The 22831-nt window shown below is 38.8% G+C and overlaps 1 protein-coding gene across 2 annotated transcripts in view; it reads right to left on the reverse strand.

The window, feature by feature from the left end:
• EIF2AK2 (eukaryotic translation initiation factor 2 alpha kinase 2) overlaps nt 1-22386 on the reverse strand; it is an 88329-nt gene extending 65943 nt beyond the window's left edge. Inside the window, exons 1-4 of one of the 2 annotated variants that reach the window (XM_072634165.1) lie at nt 22191-22386; nt 17034-17184; nt 7459-7573; nt 2642-2811 (exon numbers count right to left, since the gene is read on the reverse strand). In XM_072634165.1, the coding sequence (XP_072490266.1) occupies nt 2642-2811; nt 7459-7573; nt 17034-17152 (404 nt within the window). In that variant the 5' untranslated portion in view covers nt 17153-17184; nt 22191-22386. Of the gene's footprint in view, nt 1-2641; nt 2812-7458; nt 7574-17033; nt 17185-21870 lie in introns of both variants that reach the window. The other variant, XM_072634164.1, reaches the window with a different exon arrangement.
• Nucleotides 22387-22831: the final 445 nt, after the last annotated feature.

Here is a 22831-nt window from a genome sequence, read left to right on the forward strand (position 1 = left end):
GAAATGATGAGCCAATAGATTTCAGAAAAACCTGGAAAGACACATAAACTGAGGCCAAGGGAAGTGGTCAGAATTGGAGGAACATTTTACACAGTAACAGCAACATTGTGAGGATGATTAACTATGACTGAGTTAGCTCTTCTCAACAATGCAAGGATCCCAGACAATTCCAAAATATTCATGACAGAAAATGCTATTCACATCCAGAGAAAGAACTATGGAGTCTGAATGCAGATTGAAGCATACTATTTTCACTTGGTTTCTTGTTTTTCATGGCTTTTCTCTTTTGTTATGTTTCTTCTTTCACAACATGACTAGTATGGAAATATGTTTAACATGACTACGCATATATAATCTATATCAGATTACGTAGCTTCTTGAGGAGGGTAGATGGCAAGGAGGGAGAAAAATTTAGAACTCAAAATCTTATAAAAAATGAATGTTGAAAACTATATTTGCATGTAATTGGAGAAAATAAAATACTATTTCCTGGGGGGGAGGGGAAAGGAAACATCCTGCTTGAATTAAATGTCATCTGCTCTTATGAGTCTCTGTTCTCCTGATGCACAAAGCCACTTCTCTCATCTATCTCAGGCCACAGAAGTTTAGTTAGGCTCTTTAAGTAAACAGTAGCATTATAGTGTTTCAATGAAACAGCAGGTAAACATGGGATCTGCAGCACTGGAGATCTGCTTACTTTCCTGGGTCCTGACACAGTGTTAAAACCATTGCAGTGACCAGCAGTTAAACTGAGGATCCTGCAAAGCTCCTCAAATGTGTTTGGGCTATGTGGAATTTTCCTTTTTCAAGCTCTAGATGGTGGTAAAGAGCAATACTGACAAGCTAAGCCAGCTCTTCACACAGCAATTCTGGTCCTGCTAATGAGCCATTTAATGACTTAGGGAATCTCTAAAGTCCTCTTGTAGGTAGTAGAATTCAAGCTGAGCTTTGAAGGGAGCTACCGATTCCAACAGCTAGAGATGAGGAGAGAAACAGCATTCCAGAAATGGGGGAGAGCTTGTGCAAAGGCCCAGAGACAGTGCTGTGTATGGGGAACATGAAGTTGGCCAGTTGGACTAGGACACAGACTGTGTTAGGGGGAAGAATGTTAAATCAGTCTGGGAACCCAAGTTGAAGCCAGACTATGAAGGGTTCTGAACACTGAAAATTGTTTGTATTTTATCCTAGGGGCAATAGGTAGTACTGATGCACGTTAAAGAGGGCATCGACCTGGTCTCTTTGTGCTTTAAAAATATCAATTTGGCAACTGTGGAGGATGAATTAGAAAGGGGAGGAAATGAAAGAGGAAGAAAGGCATTGTAGATGATGCTGACCTCCCAGTGAAAGTGATTTCTTTCTTCTCAAATTTTCCTAGAGGTCTCACTCTCTTCTTTGCTCCATTACAGTGTTCTTTGTATCACACTTATTTATGTATATAAATTTATATGTGTGTATGTGTGTGTATATATATATATATATATATATATATATATGTGTGTGTGTGTATATATACACATATATGTATGTGAATCCCCATAAAAAACTGTAAGCCATAACACCACTTCTGTGATCCAGGGATCCAGTGTTCTTCTAATAAGACACTCCATCTTCAGATTTCAGATATTTTCACTGATTGTTCCCCATGCCTCAAATACTCTTCCTCCTCATCTCTGCCTCTTGGCTTCCTTCAAGTCACAGCTAAAATTTTACCTCCTATTGGAAGCCTTTTCTGATTCCACTTAATGCTAGTGCCTTCCCTCTGTTTAATATCTCCAATTTACCCTGATTGCACATAGTTGTTTCTATATTGTCTCCCTTATTGGACTGTGAAGTCCTTGAAAAGAGGGTCTGCCTTGCCTTTCTTTGTGTCCAAAGTACTTAGCACAGTGCAGGTACTTAATAAAAGCATACTGCCTATGTTATTTTTTTGTCTTTATACATTTAGTACCCAAGACAATGCCCTGCACATAGCATAGGGCTTAATGAACATTCAATGAACTGAATCTCTTTAAGAATGTCCAACTTCCTTTGCTCTAATTCTGTGCTCTCTAAAAATGTCCTGATCTATATTTTGTTCTCCTGGAGGTACCACTCAAACAGGGGGCATGTCCCATGCAAATAACAGGTACCTCTTCTCTTGCCAGATATAGCTCCCATTTTAAATGAACAAAATGGGCATTCTCATTTATAAATTAGTTTCGTAAGTTTGATTAACATGAATTCATTCCCTAGAGCTTGACTGCTTCTAAGCAGACTAACAAAATTGAGTTTCTGAACTTGCAAAGCTGAGAACTTTGTTCTTGACTCCTCGGGGGAACCTCATCAAGGTGACACTTTCCCCTATACACACACACACACACACACACACACACACACACACACACACACTCAGACACACACACACACACACACACACACACACACACACACACACACACACACACACACACACACACACTCCCCCTTGGGAGGCCCAAACCAAGCAAGCAACTTTAATCTTTACCAATCTGCAACTCTGTCCTTAGTTGCTAATAATCATGGCAAGCCCTTCGCACACAGTAACATAACATGAAATACTTATTTTAAAAAGAGAGACCATATTATTAACACATAGCAGAAAAAAGGTAAAATGACACCTCACCTTGGAATACCAGAAGGTTCACACACACTCCTTATAACAAAATCTACAGTGACTTTTTCCTTCAGTTTGTAGTTATTTAAAAGGTCTATATAATTTACAGCGGATGACATTTTTGCTTCTGAGGCTTCTGCTGGCTTCAGTGGCATAGGTAATGATGAAGAGCTCACATCCTATGAAATAAAAACATTGTGTAACAAAAATGAATTTTGATTCCTCAGTTTTTTCTGAATAACATGACTACATGAGCATGTAAAACATCACTGCAGATTTCTGCTAAAAAATGGTTTTCCTATATATAACTCAGTAAATGTGAATCAAAATTGTATTTTCACTAAGGTATGCATAGGAATGAAGCAGCATTGTGAAATGAACAGTGAACTGGACATAAAGTTAGAAAGACTTGGGTGCAAATCCTGCCTCTGATACTTAGTAGCTCTGAGCAAATCATTTAACCTCCCTCAGGTTCAAGCAGACCAGACTTGTCTTCTAAATGAGTGGAACTGCTTCCAGAGGACAGCATTTCAGGATACTCCATGCCTGAAGTATTGATTCACAGGAATACAATAATAGTTAGAAGTTTCTCTCTCTCTCTCTCTCTCTCTCTCTCTCTCTCTCTCTGTGCATGCATGTGCCCATTCATATGTGTGTCTCTCTCTTAATGAGTCAGCAATTCAATGTGGCAGCCAAATACATATATGTATGTATGTGTATATATGTATGTATGTATATAGCTTATGCTGCCTAGGACTGTGTGAAGAGATACAGCTTACAGAACTAAGGAAGGGGTAATACTTCTGTGCTCTACCTAGGTCATACCAGAGCTGGAATTCTGGTGACTACAGTTTGGGAAATGCATTGACAAGATGGGAAGTATCCAGTGAAGGCAACCAGGAAATAAAAAGTCTTGAGTTTATGCCATATGAGGACTAAAGAAACTAGGGATGTGTAAGACACAGATAAGAAGACTTCAAGAAGATATGATAGTTGTGTTCAAGTATTTAAGCAGCTCTTATGTGGAACAGGGACTGCAAAGCTCCTGTCTGATCCCAGAGGGCAGAACCAGCAGCAACAGGTGGAAGGTAAAAGAGGTAAATGGAGGCTTGAGGAGAAGAAAAACTTTGGCTTGACATTGTTGTTCAGTCATGCTCAACTCTTTGTGACCACATCTGGGGTTTTCTTGGCAAAGATATTGAAGTGGTTTGCCACTTCCTTCTCCAAATCATTTTACAGATGAGGAAACTTAGGCAAACTGGGTTAAGTAACTGACCCAGGATCACCCAGCTAGTAAGTGTCTGAGGCTGGATTTAAACTCAGATATTACTGACTCTAGACCTGAAACTCTATCCACTGTGCCCCCTAGCTGCCACCCTCCTCTTGATTAGAGCTGTCCAAAAGTGGAATGAGTTGAACTCTGGAGGCAATGGGCCTCCTCAGAAGTCTTCTAACAGGCTGCATAACTATGGTATGCTACGGTAGGGTTATCTTTCAAGTATAGGTTATACTACATTACTGCTTATAGGGTCTCTCCCAACTTTAAAAAATTCTTCAAAGTATAAGAACAAGCAGGGGCTACCAAATCAGGAACAAATGGGCTCTGAACAATAAAGCCAGTCTTTATATCCTTTAGAAGCTATGTTGAAAATTTGTGCTGAGTCAGTCTTGTTGCCATCAGGTGCTTAATAAATTCCTTTTAATTTTCTCTACCAACATTTGCTTCATTATTGAGGGCACAAGCCCAAAGAAAAAGTCTTTTTAAACAATTTTTGGCAAGCCAGTTAGGATGAGACTTCACCTGGAGGTGATCATTAGGGAATTTATTCTGACTCCTGCAGCCAGCAAATTGGGCCTTTGTTCCATGGCAGCCAGGAACAGACTCCCCTTGGGTCAGTCAGCCATGCTGTGATGGGAGAATTTAACCCCCTAAACTCAAGTAAGATAAGGATAAATAGGTCCTAAATCCAAATTTTCCTTTTTTTCTATCTCATTTATGCACAAGGAACAGAAGCGGAATGACAGCACAAAGAGCAGGGTAAGGAAGGAGCTTGTTGGGAGGTATCCCTCATTTGCAAAGGAATATTGGTATTCTTGATGGAACCAGGTGTGGGATGCCTCCTCAAGACTCCTGGGCAGACAGGCTGCTAAAGCTTGGGCATGAGAACCCTGCCGAGTTGTATCTACTGAGCTTCACTAAGTGGTAGGGACTGGGAAAGTAGTGGGAAAAGAAAAGAAAAGAAAATTCAGTCAGATAAAGGATAGTTAGTACCTTGAGGTATTAGAGCCAGTGCATATTAAACAAAACTTAATGATCAACAGCCTGGATAAAAATGAGATGCCTTCATTATCAATACAACTAAAACCAGAACACCTTCCAGGGAAAAGTCTGAGGATAAAAGACTAAGGAAGGGAAAGCGAGGTTTTGAAAGCCAAGAAGGGGAGCCTGAGAAGGGACAACCAAACCCCCTCCACATTGTTGGTTGTGGATAATAGGGATAAATATTTACCATAATGGGGGAGATAGAGGTGGGTGGGAATTAGGGTGTCTTCAGTAAGGCTGAACTAGTACCTCCTCACCCATAAAAGCTGCTGTGAGACAGCACAGAAAAAGAACTTAGAAGGGTGAGGGGAGACTAATAAAATCTTGAACCAGATCTATTTATTCTCTGATTTACTGATCTTTGATCAGACTCTCAGTAGGAGATAAGGAGAAAAACTATGAGATTCTTTCTTTCTGTCTCCACAACTCACCATAGGTTGGAAAAGGCAAAGATAAAGAGAGATAAGGAAAAAAGAGCAGCTAGGTGGCACAGTGCATAGAGTGCTGGAGTCAGGAGGACCTGAATTCTAACCCAGCCTTAGACACATACTGGTTGTGTGATACTGGACAAGCCACTTAATCCTATTTATCTCAGTTTTCTCATCTGCAAATAATCTGAAGAAAGAAATGACTAACCACTTCAGTACCTTTGACAAAAATCAAAAGACAAAACAAACCCAAATTGGGTCACAAAGAGTTGGACGTGACTGAACATGAAAAAAAGAAAGGAGATTATTTTTTCTTTCTCTTTCTTTCTGGTTTAATTTCTGCCAAATTACTCTCCAGTTTTCCCAGTAAATTTTGTCAAATTCTGAGTTCTTATCCCAAAAATCTGAATCTTTGGGCTTATCAAACACTGGATTACTATGACCACTTATTACTATGTATTATGTATCTAATCTATTCCACAGATCCACCACTCTATTTCTTAGCCAGTACTAGATTGTTTTGATGATCACCACTTTGTAATATAGTTTGAAATCTAGAAATACTAGGTTGCCTTTCTAAATTTTCTTTTTATTGATTCCCTTGATAATCTTGACCTTTTTTTCTTCCCAGATGAATTTGGTTACTGTTTTTTCTAGCTTTAGAAAATAATTTTTTAGTAATTCAGTTGCTATGGCACTGAATAAGTAAACTAATTTAGGTAGAGTTGTCATTTTTATTATATTGGCTTAGACTATATGTGAGCAATTAATAATTCTCCAGTTATTTAGATCTGTCTTTATTTGTGTGAAACATGTTTTGTAATTTTGTTGATATAATCCCTGCATTTCTCTTGGCAGGTAAACTCCCAAGTATTTTATATTGTCTACAATTATTTTAAGTGGAATTTCTCTTTCTATCTCTTGCTGCTGGACTTTGTTGGCAGTATTTATCAATGCTGATGATTTATGGAGGTTAATTTTATATCCTGTAACTTTGCTGAAGTTGTTGATTGTATCAACTAGTTTTTTAATTAATTCTTTAGGGTTCTCTAAGTATACAATCATATCACCTGGAAAAAGAGATAGTTTTGTTTCCTTGCTTATTTTCATTCCTTTCTTTTTGTTGTCTTTTTGCTATAACTAACATTTCTAGTATAATACTAAGTAACGGTGATGATAACGGACATCCTTGCAACACCCCTTATCTTACTGTCAAGGCTTCAAGTTTATTCTCATTACAGAAAATATTTACTCTTGGTTTTAGATAAATACTACTTATAATTTTAAGAAAGGCTCCATTGAGTCTTAAGATTTTTAGTATTTTAAATAGAAATGGGTACTGTATTTTGTCAAAGGCTTTTTCTGCATCTATGGATATGATTTGTGTTGTTACTGCTATTGATATGGTCAATTATGCTGACAGTTTTCCTAATATTGAACCAGCCCTGCATTCCTGTTATAATTACTCCTGGTCATACTATATGGTCTTTGAGATATATTGCTATAATATGAAGGAAGAAGTTCTTCATCTGGGGTACATCTATAGATAGATTTCAGGGAGTTTGTGAACACATATGGAAAAATAAATTACACCTTCTTTTTTACTATCTTCTACATGAAATTTAGCCTTTCCTTAAATTACTTAAAAACATTATTCTGAGAAGAATTTCACAGCGCAAAAATGTTAAGAACGCCCAATAAAGGAAATAGCTGTTGAGGGGAGACTGTATCATTAATTCCATATTAGATTCTGATTTACTTAGTCCCCTTTCCACTGAAGTTAAGATTCAAATCCCTTAAATGGATGCTCGTTTTTGGCTACATTTCTATTGTTTCCACCTGGTCAAATACTCTTCTAGAATGTTTCAAAGCCAGCTTGCACATTTCTCTCGATGTGCCAAAAATCCTTTGGCAGGCCACTGGTTCTGCAGGCTACTTTAGAGGTACAGATTTACAAACCTACAAGAAGATGTGAAGGTGTCTTCTGCACAGATATTTTTCCTCACTGGCAAAGTGTACAATAGATTTGAGAGAAAATGTTTATCCCTTGTAAAGAAAAAGTTGAAATGGCTCACCTCATTTTTTAATATCTCAAGAGCTAGCTTCGCAGCATTATTTTTTGCTTCTCTCTTGGATCTGCCTTTACCTTCCGGAAATTCTCTGCCTCCTATTACAGCCTTCATCGTAAACCTGAGTGTAAAAAAAAGACTCACATGATTTTATGCAATTAAAGCCTCTTTTTAAGGACATTATCTTTAGATTATTTTAAATTCCCTCTCTACCTCCTATATTCTCTACTGGGGATGTATTGTGACAGTGAAAAAAACACTGGATTTGTCAGAGAAATGTCAGAAAATTTATATGAACTGATGCAAAATGATATAAGCCAAATCAAGATAACAACATCCACAATGGCTTTAGCAATATAAATGATCACCAAAAGCAAAATGAATGATGAATGATGGAAAAACTAATTGTAGTCCTGGAGAAGAGATAAAGTCTACCACTCCCCATGCCCCCGCCTCCTCCAGTAGAGAAGTGTGGTAAAAATACAGTATACATTGTCAAATAGAAGCTTTCTATATAAGACGATATTTCTTAGTAGTTGTTGCTTTTTGTCATGGAGGAGGGTTCAATCTGGAGAGGCAATGGAAAAACATAAGATTATAGGATCATAGATTTAAAGCTGCAAAGGATCTTAGAAGTCCAGCTCTTTCACTTTACAGATGAAAACTGAGGTTTGGAGAGATTAAGTAACTTGCTCAAAGTCACACAGCTAGTAAGTCAAGAGTTCTTCCTAACTCCAAGTCCAGTAGACAGAGGTCTACTACATCATAATGACCACGACAAAAGACATTAATAAAATATATTAAAACAACAAAAAGAACACTAGATTTGGAGTTTGGAGACCTAATTTTAATCCTAATTCTCTCAGATTGGAGGGAAGGAGGGAAGGAAGGAAAGAAGGAAGGAAGGGAAATGAATGATAAACCCAAAGAAACAGTGTTCTAGGTAATTAATAACCAATTTGCTAATTATGCTATCCAGAAATCAATAAATTGATAGTCAGTGGTTTCTCTTGGTAACCAAACATGCTGTAATGCCCTGACAGGCCTTAAACAGTTTCTGAAAGGGAATTCCCCTGACAAATGAACATTTTGGTGGACATTTAATGTGGAGAGGAGCTAACAGTCTTCAGCTCCTCCTGCTAAAGCTAAAAGTCTTCAGTTTCCTGCTAAGAACAAGGCTTAATCATGAGACTCAGGAGCTTGCAGTAATATGGTAATGTGGACAGGGGAATCCTTCTCCATCTGAACCTCTCTGTCTGGTTTTCTCCTTCATGAGCTTGGTCACCCTAAACTCTAATGGAAGGAAACAAAGACAGGGGTTCCTTCCCTCAGAGCAAGGGCTCACTCAGAATGAATTTAGTTTATGCTCTAAACAGAAATTAGGTCTACTAGTTGAGTAGAGTCCTGCCCAAGATTGAGGAGCATGTTCTTTGAGGACTAGGAGTCATCTCATCAAATAGTACTTTAGAAGTGAATGTACTTTAGAAATGTACTTGAGAAATGGATGACCTTTTACAGAAGCCAGGAGGGAGGAAAGAAGGAATTACTAAGTGCCTACTATGTTCCAAGCATTGTGTTAAGTACTTTATAAATATATTTTCATTTGATCTTTACTACAACCCTGTGAAGTAAGTGCTATTAATCATCCCCATTTTACAACCAGGAGAACTGAGGCAAAGAAGAGTTCAAATGACTTGCCTAAGATCACACAGCTAAGAAGCATCTGAAGCTGGATTTGATTTCAGATCTGATCTCTATCCACTGCACCACCTGCTTTACTCACTAAATTATAGAGCTAAATTTTTTTAAAAATCATTTGAAACTTCTGAGACTTGGGTTTCTTTAAAATGAGGATAATGTTTATATAGTTCACCTGCTTTGAGGAAAATACTCCCAATCATAAAGAGCTATATGACTTTATTATTCAAGTCATAAGAAGAATGAAATCAGTAGATTTTAACTCAATGTGCCCATCCTGTCCAATAAGTGCGACAATGTACCATCTATATCTATGAAGAAGATAAAACATACTTTTCTCAATGATCCTGTGGAAATTACCAGGATTTTTGCCCAACTTCTGGCTTCTCCTTGCCCCAGCTAAACTGGGTAAAGATCAGGAGTTATTAACCTAGGGTCAATGAACTCATTTTTAAAAAAATATTTTGATAAATGTATTTGAATATAATTGATTTCCTTTGCAGTCCTCTGTATTTTATTTTATGGATTTAAAAACTTTTTTTTTCCAGAGGAGGTCCAAAGGCTCTACCAGATTGCCAAAGGAATCCATGATACAAAAAAGATCCCCTTGTACAGATTAAAGAGCAAGAAATGCTGGCATGATTATTTTTCATCCAGAATTGTAAGCTCTGGGTTTTTTTGTTTTTGTTTTTATTTTGTTTTGGTTTTGGCCTGGACTATACTCTGCAATACTCAGCTTGTCATCCAACATTGACCAAATGTCCATCATGGGCTGAGTAAAAAACTTAAAACTACTGAGAACAGATAAGTTGGTTCCTGACCTCAGGGAACTCACAATCCAGCTGAGGAGACATTACATACAGACTTGAAGTGGCTTAAGGACAATCACAGAAAAAGCAGAGTTTAAACTAATACACAGTCAGTTTTTAACTCTCTGAACTATCTGAGGAAGTATAGGTAATCTCAAAGAATAGATATTAAAAAATAAACTCAAATTTTGCATTAGCACATGTTTTTAAAGTTACATTTGAGTAAGAGTTTATCTATTAAGAATTAGGTACGGGGAGGATCAGAATTTACAACGTGTCCAAAAAAATAATGATGCTACTTGGTAAGCACTTTTCAATGTAAGATTTTTCTTTACAAAGGCAATTTGGAAGTACATTTGACTAAATTGACATCTGACTTACACTGAGTTTTGTTTCATGTTTTCAAGTCATGGTATTGTGAATATTATCATGTTTCTAAATTTCCTTGTATTGTAAATTCTGGGAAATAATTGTATAAGAAATGCAGTTAAAAGGAAGGTAAAAATTGTATCATTGGAAAATTTTACTTCCTTTTGATTTAGATACAGTGAAATTATTGATTAGGTTAGTTGAGGCTATTGCTATTAGACAAAATCTATGAAGCTTTTAATTGGGCATATTTGAAAGGGTTGGAATAATAACTGTTCACTTTTGGGAAAAAAAGGAGGAGGTAAGCAGGAGAAAAGCTTTGTAAAAATATTGTTATATATAAATCTGTCAATTTTCTTGAGCAAGGTCAGAAAAACCTTACCAGCCCTGTGAAATAATTTGTGCATTGATTTATTTAGGAAACAGGATCCCCACCCCCATTAAAACACTCTTCAAATAAAGGGGAAAATATGGGGAAAAAATTTTTACACTGCATTTATAGTATAGAAATATTTTGTGTAATAATTTGTGATTATGATAATCATGAAGTTATACCTGGAATTGTTTCTACAGACCCTAGTCTTAAAGGTTTATTTTGATTTAGGGGTTAGTATAACTTAGGAGATGGATATCTGCTAGTCTGGAGACCTGCAGCAATTGTCCAATGTATTCTGAAAGCTTCTTTTTGAGTAAACTATCATATATTCATTATTGAATTAACATAATATACTTGCTTTGTTAAATTCCAATGATTGCCTTTTACATCAAACAAGTTTTAAGCTATAATTGAGAAAGGAAAATAATAGAAGAAATGAATATTAAATAAAATCTTTGTATGATTTTTAGAAGGCCTGATAAATTTTTGTTTGCTAAATAGTTTTAGTGCAACAAGAGAGTAATTTGTTAATAACTATATACAGCCTAATTATAGTTAGCGAAACATGCTATATGAGGTAAAACCTCATGGGACTGTAATCTAATATTACTCTGAGTCTTGATTTCAGGTATGATTGTCTGAAGTCAGCAGTATACCATTCAAGGGAAATGCCACAAAGGATTAATCCTGAATTGCCACAGGTGGATATCTATCTCTGGAAAAGAGCAAAAGGATGACGTTGGCATGGCCTAAAATAGGAGCCTCTTAACTCAGTTTCCCCATGTGTTACTTCCTTTTGAACAAGAATGTTTCCCACCCAGTTAACCCTGAGCCTGGTATAATGAGGTAGAATTTTTGCTGCAAGATGTCATGTACCATAAGAGATGACAAATGGAACAACTTTGAAAACACAGAAATTCTTGTATGAACTGATGTGCAGTGAATTGAACAGAATTAGAACAATTTATATGATGGCCACAATAACGCAAAGGAAAACAACTATGCAACACTTCAAAATTTTGATCAAAGCAGTGATCAGGCATGATTTCAAAAAACTGATAATGAACTGATAATGAAATATACTTCCAGTAGATTCTCATTCTGGCCTACAGGAGCAGAATGGGACATGAATGTTCAGATTTATCCAGTGCATTGATTTGTTTTACTTAACTACACATATCTGTTAAAAAGGAAGGTTTCTCATTCCCCAATTGATAAATGGTCAAAGGATATGAACAGGCAATTTTCAGAGGAAGAAATTAAAGCTATCTATAATCATATGAAAAAATGCTCTAAATCACTATTGGTTAGAGAGATGCAAATCAAAACAACTCTGAGGTACCACATCACACCTATAAGATTGGCAAACATGACAGAACAAGAAAATGATAAATGCTGGAGAGGATGTGGGAGAGTTGGAACACTAATTCATTGTTGGCGGAGCTGTGAGCGCATCCAACCATTCTGGAGAGCAATTTGGAACTATGCCCAAAGGGCTACAAAAATGTGCATACCCTTTGACCCAGCAATATCGCTACTAGGACTATATCCCCAAGAGATCATAAAAATGGGAAAGGGTCCCACATGTACAAAAATATTTATAGCAGCACTCTATGTAGTTGCCAAAAACTGGAAGTCAAGGGGATGTCCATCAATTGGGGAATGGCTGAATAAATTATGGTATATGAATGTAATGGAGTACTATTGTGCCATAAGAAATGATGAACAAGAAGACTTCAGAGAGGCCTGGAAGGACTTATATGACCTGATGCTGAGTGAAAGGAGCAGAACCAGGAGAACTTTATGCGCAGCAACAACCACAGTGTGTGAGAGTTTTTTCTGGTAGACTTAGATTTTTGTAATAACACAAGAACTTCTGAAAAAAAAAAAAATCCCAATGGTGGACCTCAAGGCAAAATGCCTTCCACACTCAGAGAGAGAAATATGGAAGTCACTCACATAATGTAGCAGATCATGTTTGTGTATGTGTATCTGTTTGTGTATCATGTTCTGATTTGTTATTTTGTTATACGGATTCTTTCATTTATCTTAGTCTGACTACATAACATGACTATAGTGAAAATATACTCAATAGGAAAGTATATGTAGAATCTATACAGAATTGTATGCAGTCGTGGGGAGGGAGGGAGGTAGTGGGGGGTGGGTGGGGAGGGAAAAAATCGCAACTGTATGGCAGTGATTGTTAAACATTAAAAAAATAAAAAAAATTAAAAAAAAAAAAAAGAAAGTAGAACAAATGCTTTAATAAAATCACTCTTTCAATTTCATGGAATAAAAATATCTAATGAAAAAAAAAAAAAAGGAAGGTTTCTACTGTCTACAATTTTCCCTGACCTACTAGATTAATAATTGTCAAAAATAGAAATAATATTAGTCTGACATGACTTGTTCTTGATGAAATCATGCTAGTTCTTAACAATCACTGCTTTCATTTCTAAATATTCACAAACAATTCCATTAATACTTTCTAGAATTTTGCCAGGAATTAGAATAAAATTCATTGGCTTATAGTGGTAAAGACCCCATTCTCTTCCTTTTTTTGAAAATTGAGGTAATATTTTCCTTTCTTTAGTCTTTCGAAATCTCTCCCATTCTCTATTATTATTATGATATTTTAATCCAGACCTTTGATTTCATTGGTGTATAGAACTCCCTACAATTTATGGTCTTAGAAATACATCTGGATCATTGAGAGATTAAGTTACTTGCCCAGGATATATGAGCCAGTATATACGAGAGGTAGAATTTGAACCCAATTCTTCTTGACTCCAAGACCAGCTATTTATTCACTATCCCATGCTACCTCTCATTCTCATTATCTACCAAGCTTCTTAAACACTTCGGTGACATGATCAGCTCCTGAGGGATATCAATTAGATAGCTATATAAAGCAGAAATGGAGAGGAGAGAGAGACTGCCAATATGGAAACCAGTTAGATGGCTATTGCAGTAGCTCAGGTGTTGTAGGATAAGGGTCTGAACAGGCATGGTGGCCCTTGAAAATAGATAAAGGGGTGGATATGAGAGATGTGGAGAGAAAATTGACACAGCTTGGAAAATGATTAGATATCATAGGGGGAGGATGAAGAAGAAAGAAGAACTGAGGATGATTTCAAGGTCATGATCCAGGTGAATAGAAAGTTGGTGGTGCCTGTGTCAGAAATCAGAAAATTGGGAAAGGGAGTTTGGGAGAAAATAAAAGACCAGCTTTGGACATGTTGAGTGCGAGATGTCTAGCACATGGTGCTAAATAAATGCTTGCTTGTTGACTGATTCTAGAAAATCGGGGGACGGAGCCAAGATGGCAGAGTAGAAAGACGCACATATACATAGCTCCAAACCCACAACCCATAGAACATCTGTAAATAGCAACTCAGTGTGAATTCTGCAGCACCAGAGGCTGCAGAACATTGGAGCGAAGGAGACTTCTGTTGCAGAAGGACCTGCAAACCTCTCGCAAAAGGTCCTTTGCGCTGCGGCGAGGACTGGGAGCCAAGCACAGCCCTGCCGCAGCCGCGGCACCGAGAGGAGAAGATCCGAGTGGGCTTCAGGGACGGGATCTCCAGCAGCCAGGCAGGTCCCTCCACCCACAGGTGATGGGGGTCGGTGAGAAGGTCTCTTTGGCGGGTCGAGAGGGGAGGCAGCAGCGGAGGTGGGAGCAGACAGGGGCTCCCCAAGCAGGCAGGAGCCTGGATCCATTGTTGAAGGTCTCTGCATAAACCCCCTGAGGGAACTGAGCCCGTGAGGTGGCCCTGTCCCCACCTGAACTTAATCTCACACTGAATAGCAGCCCTGCCCCTGCCAAAAGCCCTGAGGCTGGGAAGCAGCATTTAAATTTCAGACCCCAAGAGCTGGCTGGGAGGATCTGGAGGTGAAGTGGGTGTGAAGAGAATATTCAGAGGTCAAGTCACTGGCTGGGAAAATGCCCAGAAAAGGGAAAAGATATAAGACTATAGAAGGTTACTTTCTTAGTGAACAGGCATTTCCTCCCTTCCTTTCTGATGAGGAAGAACAATGCTTACCATCAGGCAAAGACACAGAAGTCAAGGCTTCTATATCCCAGCCCACTCAATGGGCTCAGGCCATGGAAGAGTTCAAAAAGGATTTTGAAAATCAAGTTAGAGAGGTGGAGGAAAAACTGGGAAGAGAAATGAGAGACATGCAGTCAAAGCATGAACAGCAGGTCAGCACCCTGCTAAAGAAGACCCAAAAAAATGCTGAAGAAAATAACACCTTTAAAAATAGGCTAACTCAATTGGCAAAAGAGGTTCAAAAAGCCAATGAGGAGAAGAATGCTTTCAAAAGCAGAATTAGCCAAATGGAAAAGGAAATTCAAAAGCTCACTGAAGAAAATAGTTCTTTCAAAATTAGAATGGAACAGATGGAGGCTAATGACTTTATGAGAAAGCAAGAAATCACAAAACAAAACCAAAAGAATGAAAAAATGGAAGATAATGTGAAATATCTCATTGGAAAAACAACTGACCTGGAAAATAGATCCAGGAGAGACAATTTAAAAATTATGGGACTACCTGAAAGCCAAGATGAGAAAAAGAGCCTAGACATCATCTTTCATGAAATTATCAAGGAAAACTGCCCTGAGATTCTAGAACCAGAGGGCAAAATAAATATTCAAGGAATCCACAGAACACTGCCTGAAAGAGATCCAAAAAGAGAAACTCCTAGGAACACTGTGGCCAAATTCCAGAGTTCCCAGGTAAAGGAGAAAATATTGCAAGCAGCTAGAAAGAAACAATTCAAGTATTGTGGAAATACAGTCAGGATAACACAAGATCTAGCAGCTTCTACATTAAGGGATCGAAGGGCATGGAATAGGATATTCCAGAAGTCAAAGGAACTAGGACTAAAACCAAGAATCACCTACCCAGCAAAACTGAGTATAATACTTCAGGGGAAAAATTGGTCTTTCAATGAAATAGAAGACTTTCAAGTATTCTTGATGAAAAGACCAGAGCTGAAAAGAAAATTTGACCTTCAAACACAAGAATGAAGAGAAACATGGAAAGGTAAACAGCAAAGAGAAGTCATAAGGGACTTACTAAAGTTGAACTGTTTACATTCCTACATGGAAAGACAATATTTGTAACTCTTGAAACTTTTCAGTATCTGGGTACTGGGTGGGATTACACACACACACATGCACACACAAACACACACACACATAGAGACAGAGTGCACAGAGTGAATTGAAGAGGATGGGATCATATCTTAAAAAAATGAAATCACGCAGTGAGAGAGAAATATATTGGGAGGAGAAAGGGAGAAATGGAATGGGGCAAATTATCTCTCATAAAAGAGGCAAGCAAAAGACTTATTAGTGGAGGGATAAAGCGGGGAGGTGAGAGAAAAACATGAAGCTTACTCTCATCACATTCCACTAAAGGAAGGAATAAAATGCACACTCATCTTACAATACAGGAAAGTGGGGGATAAGGGGATAAGCAGGGTGGGGGGGGGATGATGGAAGGGAGGACATGGGGAGGAGGGAGCAATTTGAGGTCGACACTCATGGGGAGGGACAGGATCAAAAGAGAATAGAAGTAATGGGGGACAGGATAGGATGGAGGGAAATATAGTTAGTCTTATACAACACAACTATTATGGAAGTCATTTGCAAAACTACACAGATATGGCCTATATTGAATTGCTTGCCTTCCAAAGGGAAGGGGTGGGAAGGGAGGGAGGTAAAGAAGTTGGAACTCAAAGTGTTACGATCAACTGTAATGTTCTTACCACTAGGAAATAAGAAATACAGGTTAAGGGGTATAGAAAGTTATCTGGCCCTACAGGACAAAAGAGAAGATGGAGACAAGGGCAGAGAGGGATGATAGAAGAGAGAGCAGATTGGTCATAGGGGCAATTAGAATGCTTGGTGTTTGGGGGGGGAAGGGACAAAAGGGGAGAAAATTTGGAACCCAAAATTTTGTGAAAATGAATGTTAAAAGTTAAATAAATAAATAAATTTAAAAAATAATAAAAAATAAAATAAAAATAAATAAATAAATAAAAAGAAAATCACATGCACAAGTCCAGCAGGCAACTGAAAATTCTGGAGTGGAGTGGATAGAGATAAGTGCTTGATATGTAGCTGTGGAATCTTCTGCATAGAATTAATATCCACTGGAATTGATGAGATCACCAAGAGTTAGGGTATAGAGAAAAAAAACAGAACACCCAGGACAGAGCTGAAAACATTATCCTTTTAAAAATATAAATATGAACGTTTCAGAAGTTTTGTTAATAAAAATAATATTTTTTTCATATTGAGATGTTTTAAAGTAACTTACTCCGAATTATGAGGAGGTCCAGTAACTGAGATTCCTGTATAGTCAAGCTGCAAACTTTTTTTCAGGCAGTACTGATAGAGTTCTGCAGCGCAGTTGCATGGTGGATGATTGTTAGCCATTGTTTTTGGTGTACTTAAAACAGAAATGAAGTCTGAAAGAAATAACATTCACAGAGAGCAAACATTCAGTCTGATTTTCTCAATCTACTTCTGAAGCTAGGTGGAGAAACAAGGGGAAAATTCTCCATTATTCCTCTGGGATAAATTCTCCCAGTTCTACAGAAAACTTCATAAGATAAATAGCTGCAAAGCTCGAAAAGAACTCAAATCTCAAATTTAGTCTAGCTCCCTCATTTTACAGAGGAGGATGCTGTGTCAAAAAGGTTAAATGACTTGCCTGGGGTCACATAACTAGCAAACATCAGAGAACAGATCTGACCCTACGTCTTGCTGACTCCAAGTCCATCACTTTAGATACTTTACTACACTACTTCAAACTTGTCTGTGGAGTTATGAAAATTCAACTTTTAATCCACAGGTTGGAGAAAGATTTATTTCCTTACATCTTTCAAATCTTTTAAACTATTAAGATAACCTGTAGGAGTATATGTCAACTTATCACTTAATTCAACTTCTATAATGGATTGTCTCACAATGAAAAGTCTATTGAATGTAGGGCAGAAAAGTTAGGGCAAAATGCATGTAAAACTCTGTTACTTTCAACTGAAATGAACCTTAGAGATCATTTAGTTTTATCCTCCCTCCCTAGCTTCGCAGATGAGGAACTGAGGCCCAGAGAGGTTGTGCCTTGCTGTTGGTCATAGAACCAGCGTCAAAGTCAGGATTCAAATCCATTTCTCCTCATTCCAAGATCAGTTCTGTGCTTCTAGTTACAGAAATGGGTCAATACAGGCTTATGTTTTCTTTTTTTTTTTTAAGTTTGGGACTGTGATTTAATCTGTGTAGCATTCCAGTGAAGAAACTCCCTCTATCAACGTAAACCAGCAGCTATTGTTTAATTTAGTCTTAGGGGAGGGGTTCTTAACTTTTTTCTGTTATGGACCCCTCTGGCAGTCTGAGTGAAGCCTATGGACCTCTTCTGATAATAATGTTTTTAAGCACATAAAATATTACACAGGCTGAATATGGAAACCAATTATATGGAAACATACTTGTTCAACTTTTTTAAAAAGTTAAATTCATGAACCCTGAAAGTTGACTGATTAACAGGTCACGTGGACCGCACGTGTTAGAGGAAAGTCTTGAACCCACCTGATTCCAAGGCTGGCTTTCTATCCACTACAACACGATTCCTTTTAATATATCTCTCTACTAGTAAGTGATTCAATCCCCACTAGTAAGTGAATTCAAAACTAAATGACAAATAACATTTCAAAAATATTCCTTTTCTTCCCAGAGATCTTTGAATTCAGAATCAGGAGCCCTGATTTTGAGTCCTGACTCTGACATTAGCACATTGACTAGTGATGTGTCTTTGGATTAAGTAATCTCTCCCTGCTTTAGTTTCTCCATACTCCAATAACATCCTGAGTCCAGTCTAAAAGAATTAAAGTCTTCACGTTTACACTATGTGTTAGGTTTCCAAAGTGCCTTTCTCATAATAACCCTGTCAAGTAAGTATTACTCTGTTAAAATGTCAGCTAGGTAGTATACTGGATAGAGTCTGGGACCTGGAGTCGGAAAGACCTGAGTTCAAATTTGGTCTCCAACTAGCTTACTAGCCATATGGCCCTGGGCTACTCACTAACCTCTGTCTCAGTTTTCTCATCTGTAAAATGGGGGTATTAACAGCACCTACCTCCTTGGATTATTGTGGCGATCAAATGAGACAATATTTGTAAAGTATTTAACACAGTTCCTGGCACTCCGTGACATAATGCCTTTTAATATATCTCCTCACCAATAAGCAATTTAATCCTCACTAGTAAGTGAGCTGAAAACTAAATGAAAAATAACAGATTTTCAAAAATATTTCTTTCCTTCCCAGAAACTCTTGAACTCAGAATCAGGAGCCCTGATTTTCGGTCCTGATTCTGACACCAGCACATTGACTAATGGTATGATTTCAGATTAAGTAATTTAATCTCTCTCTGCCTTAGTTTCTCCATAAGCATTTTTATAACAAACATGCTCCCTCTAGCAAAGCAGATCAGCACCTTGTCCCATCTTTAGCCTTGTCCTTGCCAATTAAAAAAGCAGTCTTATCTAATGCCCATGTGCCCGGTGAGTTTACATCTCTGGTTTCTTATCAATTCCAGAGGATGCTTCTGGACAACCCATTAAGACTGATCCCATGTGTCGCGTATGCTCAATTTCCTTCTATTGCACTATGATGCTGCCAATGTTATAACCAATGCTATGATCTCTTTACCTAACCTGTGCTGTTCTTTGTTTTATGCTTATAAAAAAAAAAAGAAGCTGCATCTCTAATTCTTGGTCTTTAATTAGAAACTGAGGTAGGTAGCCATTGACCCTTTCATTAACAGGTACAGTGCCCTATTAATAAACTGTTATCTTACTTGAAGAAACATGTCTTGGTTTATCTTTTTGTTAAATTTCATTCACAAAACCAGGATCACAAAGCCAGGTCCTGAACTCAGGCTTTCCTTACTCTGAGGATAGCACCCTGATTACTACATCTCTCTGACTTTATATATTATTATTATTAATTATACATTTTTATTAATCATAATAATCCTCTCAAAAAACAATATGACACTAGAGCAGTTCCAACCATATAAGTCATTTTGGATTTCAGAAAACAACAATCCACTAATGCCTTGTAAAAGCAAAAAGATCAAACCTTCTTTGGAAGGGCTTTCCTTAAGAGGGGCATACCAGGATTCCTTCCTCTACACCAACTGCTACACTTAGCACAGCTTAGTCAGAAGCTCTTAGACTTCGGGCAAGACTCCTTCATTCTCTCAGTCTCAGTTAGTTCCTCAATTCCTGAAAATGATGTCACCTGAGCCCCGCCTACTTCATAGGATTATTGTGAGGAAGAAATTTTACAAGGTGTTGGTTAACTTAGCATTCATTCACCCGTACCTTGGACCTTACAGGCCAATAATAACATCTCATATTTACATCAGACGTTATAGCTGTAGAGCACCCCACACATAGCATCTCATTTGATTCTCCTGACATAGTATCTAATGACTAACAAGTACTAATTGACTGATTGACTTTGGGCAATCACTTAACCTCTCTATCTCAGTTTCTTCATCTGTAAAATCAGAGGATTTGTTGGCCTTTAAGGTCCCTTCCAGCTCTGGATCTATGCTCCTAGGATTAATTCAAGTTCTCATTTAGTAGATAGAGACATTTAGTAGTTCTCATTTAGTAGATAGTCATAGAGACAAAGTACCTTACCCAAACTGCACAGCTAATAAATAGCAGGGCAGGGACTGGAAGTCAAGTCTTCAGACTCCAAGTTTAATCATCTTTGCACTACATCTTCCTACTGGAAAGTGCATTTACCACAGTGTCCATAAATGACACTTACTGATGTGGTATGATAGGTAGAAAGGTATACAGAAGTCCTTCCAGTACAGAAGAGCCATCCTTTCTCAGTAAAATGGATCCTGCTGATCAGTGACTGAAATGAAAACATCTATCTCTGTGGGATTAAGAGGCTAAGAGAGAACTAGAGGGTCCAGGAGGGGTCCTTAACTGGGCAATTAGATTGCTTTTGTTTTGGGGAAGTTTTTTTTTTAATTCGACTCCATCTGAACATGAAATCTTGGAGTCTGGTAAAATATGTATTTTTAATAATAGCAATAGCTTGCATCCTACATGGCATTTTAAGGTTTGTAAAGCACTGTCACAAATATTTTCTCATTTTACCCTCACAGCAAGCCTGTAAGGTGGACACTATAATTAACTCTATTTTACAGATGAGAAAATTGAGGCAGATAAAGATTAAGTTACTTGCCCAGGGTCAACTAGCTAGTAACTATCTAGGGTCAGATTTAAACTCAGGTACTCCTGACTCTAGGCCCAGGACTTTATCCTCTGCACCTCTATCCACCTAGATGCCTCTCTGATACTTCTAAACAAATTAAAATAGTGATGTTGGTGCAGGATGGGGATGGAAATCAAATGCTTGCAAAAGTACTTACAGGTTCAGAAATCCTCCAACTGCCTTCTGTACGAATATAACTCAATCAATGTATCTTCCTGAACTTTCAGGAAACACATTTCAATATTAATCTACTCTGGGCTGCCAGAACCTTCCCCTCTAAAGTAACTTCCATCTTTTTTGGACAAATGTTGAATGTACTTATTAATTTATATGATGGTTTCTTGCCAGAATGTAAGCTCCTTGTGGGCAAGGACTATTTTTGCTCCCCTTGTATATACCAAGTACTTAGTGCAATGCCTGCCGCCCAGGAATCAATTAATAAGTGAGCATTAATTATTTGTCATTAACTGATAATCCAGGTTATGAATAACTCTAGCTTCCCTAGTCCTCTTCCTTCTGACAAGCCTGGTTTGAGCCCCCGTCCGTGTTCATTCATCTGTCTGTCCCCATGAAACACGAAAAAGCGAGGGTTTTGGACTGTCCTCTATTTTGATTCTCTCTGCTCCCTCTTCACCAGCCATCACCATCCACGACCCTTCCGGAGCTCTACAGCTCTTCTCTTTACTTTACCTCTAAGTTTCATTTCCGTTCTCAATCTCATTTCTTCCAGAAATGGCTGAGCATCTGTGGGTCACTGATTGGCGACTAGAGCTAAAGGGGACTTGACCTTGGCTGGTCCAAATCCCATTTTAAAGATGGGAAAACTGAAGCGCAGAGCAGCAAAGGGGCTTACCCGAAATCAGCGTCAGTCGCTGAGGGTCAGCACCGCGATGGATCCGGGGCTCCTGTCACTGCGTCATCCCCCGGCACGCCCGCACTTTGGCCCCGGGGCTGCTCGGGGAGCCCGGGGCCTCCTCTGGGGACCCGGGGCCTTCAAGGGCTGCCTCCCCGGAGGGTCCGAGGGCTTGTCCAAGCTCCTGGCTGCACAGTGGTCAGACTCACCCGCACCCCACACACATGCACACGCGCGCTACAGAGCCGCGGACCACTATCCCCCAAGGACAGTGCTCCCCTCGAGCCCAGAACCTCTCCCCGGACCCCGGGCCAACTCACCTCCAGCCCCGCTCCCGGCGCACAGCGGCTGCTCCTCGAAATCTCTCGATTTAGGGCTTTCTCAGTTTCGTTTTCCGCCCAGACTCCGCCCCACGTCGGACAGCCCGGCCCCCCGTTAGCTCTGCTGGGGAGAAGGGACCAGAGTTAGCGACCCTCGCCTCCTCAGCGCTCGGGGCCGCCCTGCCGAGTGTGGCCCGAGGGCAACAGGATGCCAATGTATTTAATGTAGGGATCCCACTGATTGCACAGAGGTGGAAAAGAGTTTGGCAAACGGGTCTTTGAAGAGCAATCTGGGTGTCCCTCCCCCACCCCCTAACGTCAGGGAGTTTCGGGTTTGCTTGTTTGCCCCTCTGCTTGGCACATGGTAGGGGCTTAAGGAGGGCAAGCCCACAATTAGACAAGAAGTTCTCTAACTCATTTGGGGAGAGTGGAGCCCGCTTAAAGCCTATCCATTCGTACTTTATTCAAAGCATTCGGCAGGAATTTGTAGGGTTAGTCCTTTACACTCAAACACCCAGCATTCGGAAACCCTGGAGAAGCAAAAGATACTGTTGGAATGAATTCACAGGTTTGCCCTAAGGCTAGCGAATTCCTATAATTTAACGGCATACCAAATAATTTTTAGTTGCTACCCCAGGCCT

Source organism: Notamacropus eugenii, chromosome 1, assembly GCF_028372415.1.
Source record: "Notamacropus eugenii isolate mMacEug1 chromosome 1, mMacEug1.pri_v2, whole genome shotgun sequence".
Taxonomy (NCBI): Eukaryota; Metazoa; Chordata; class Mammalia; order Diprotodontia; family Macropodidae; genus Notamacropus; species Notamacropus eugenii.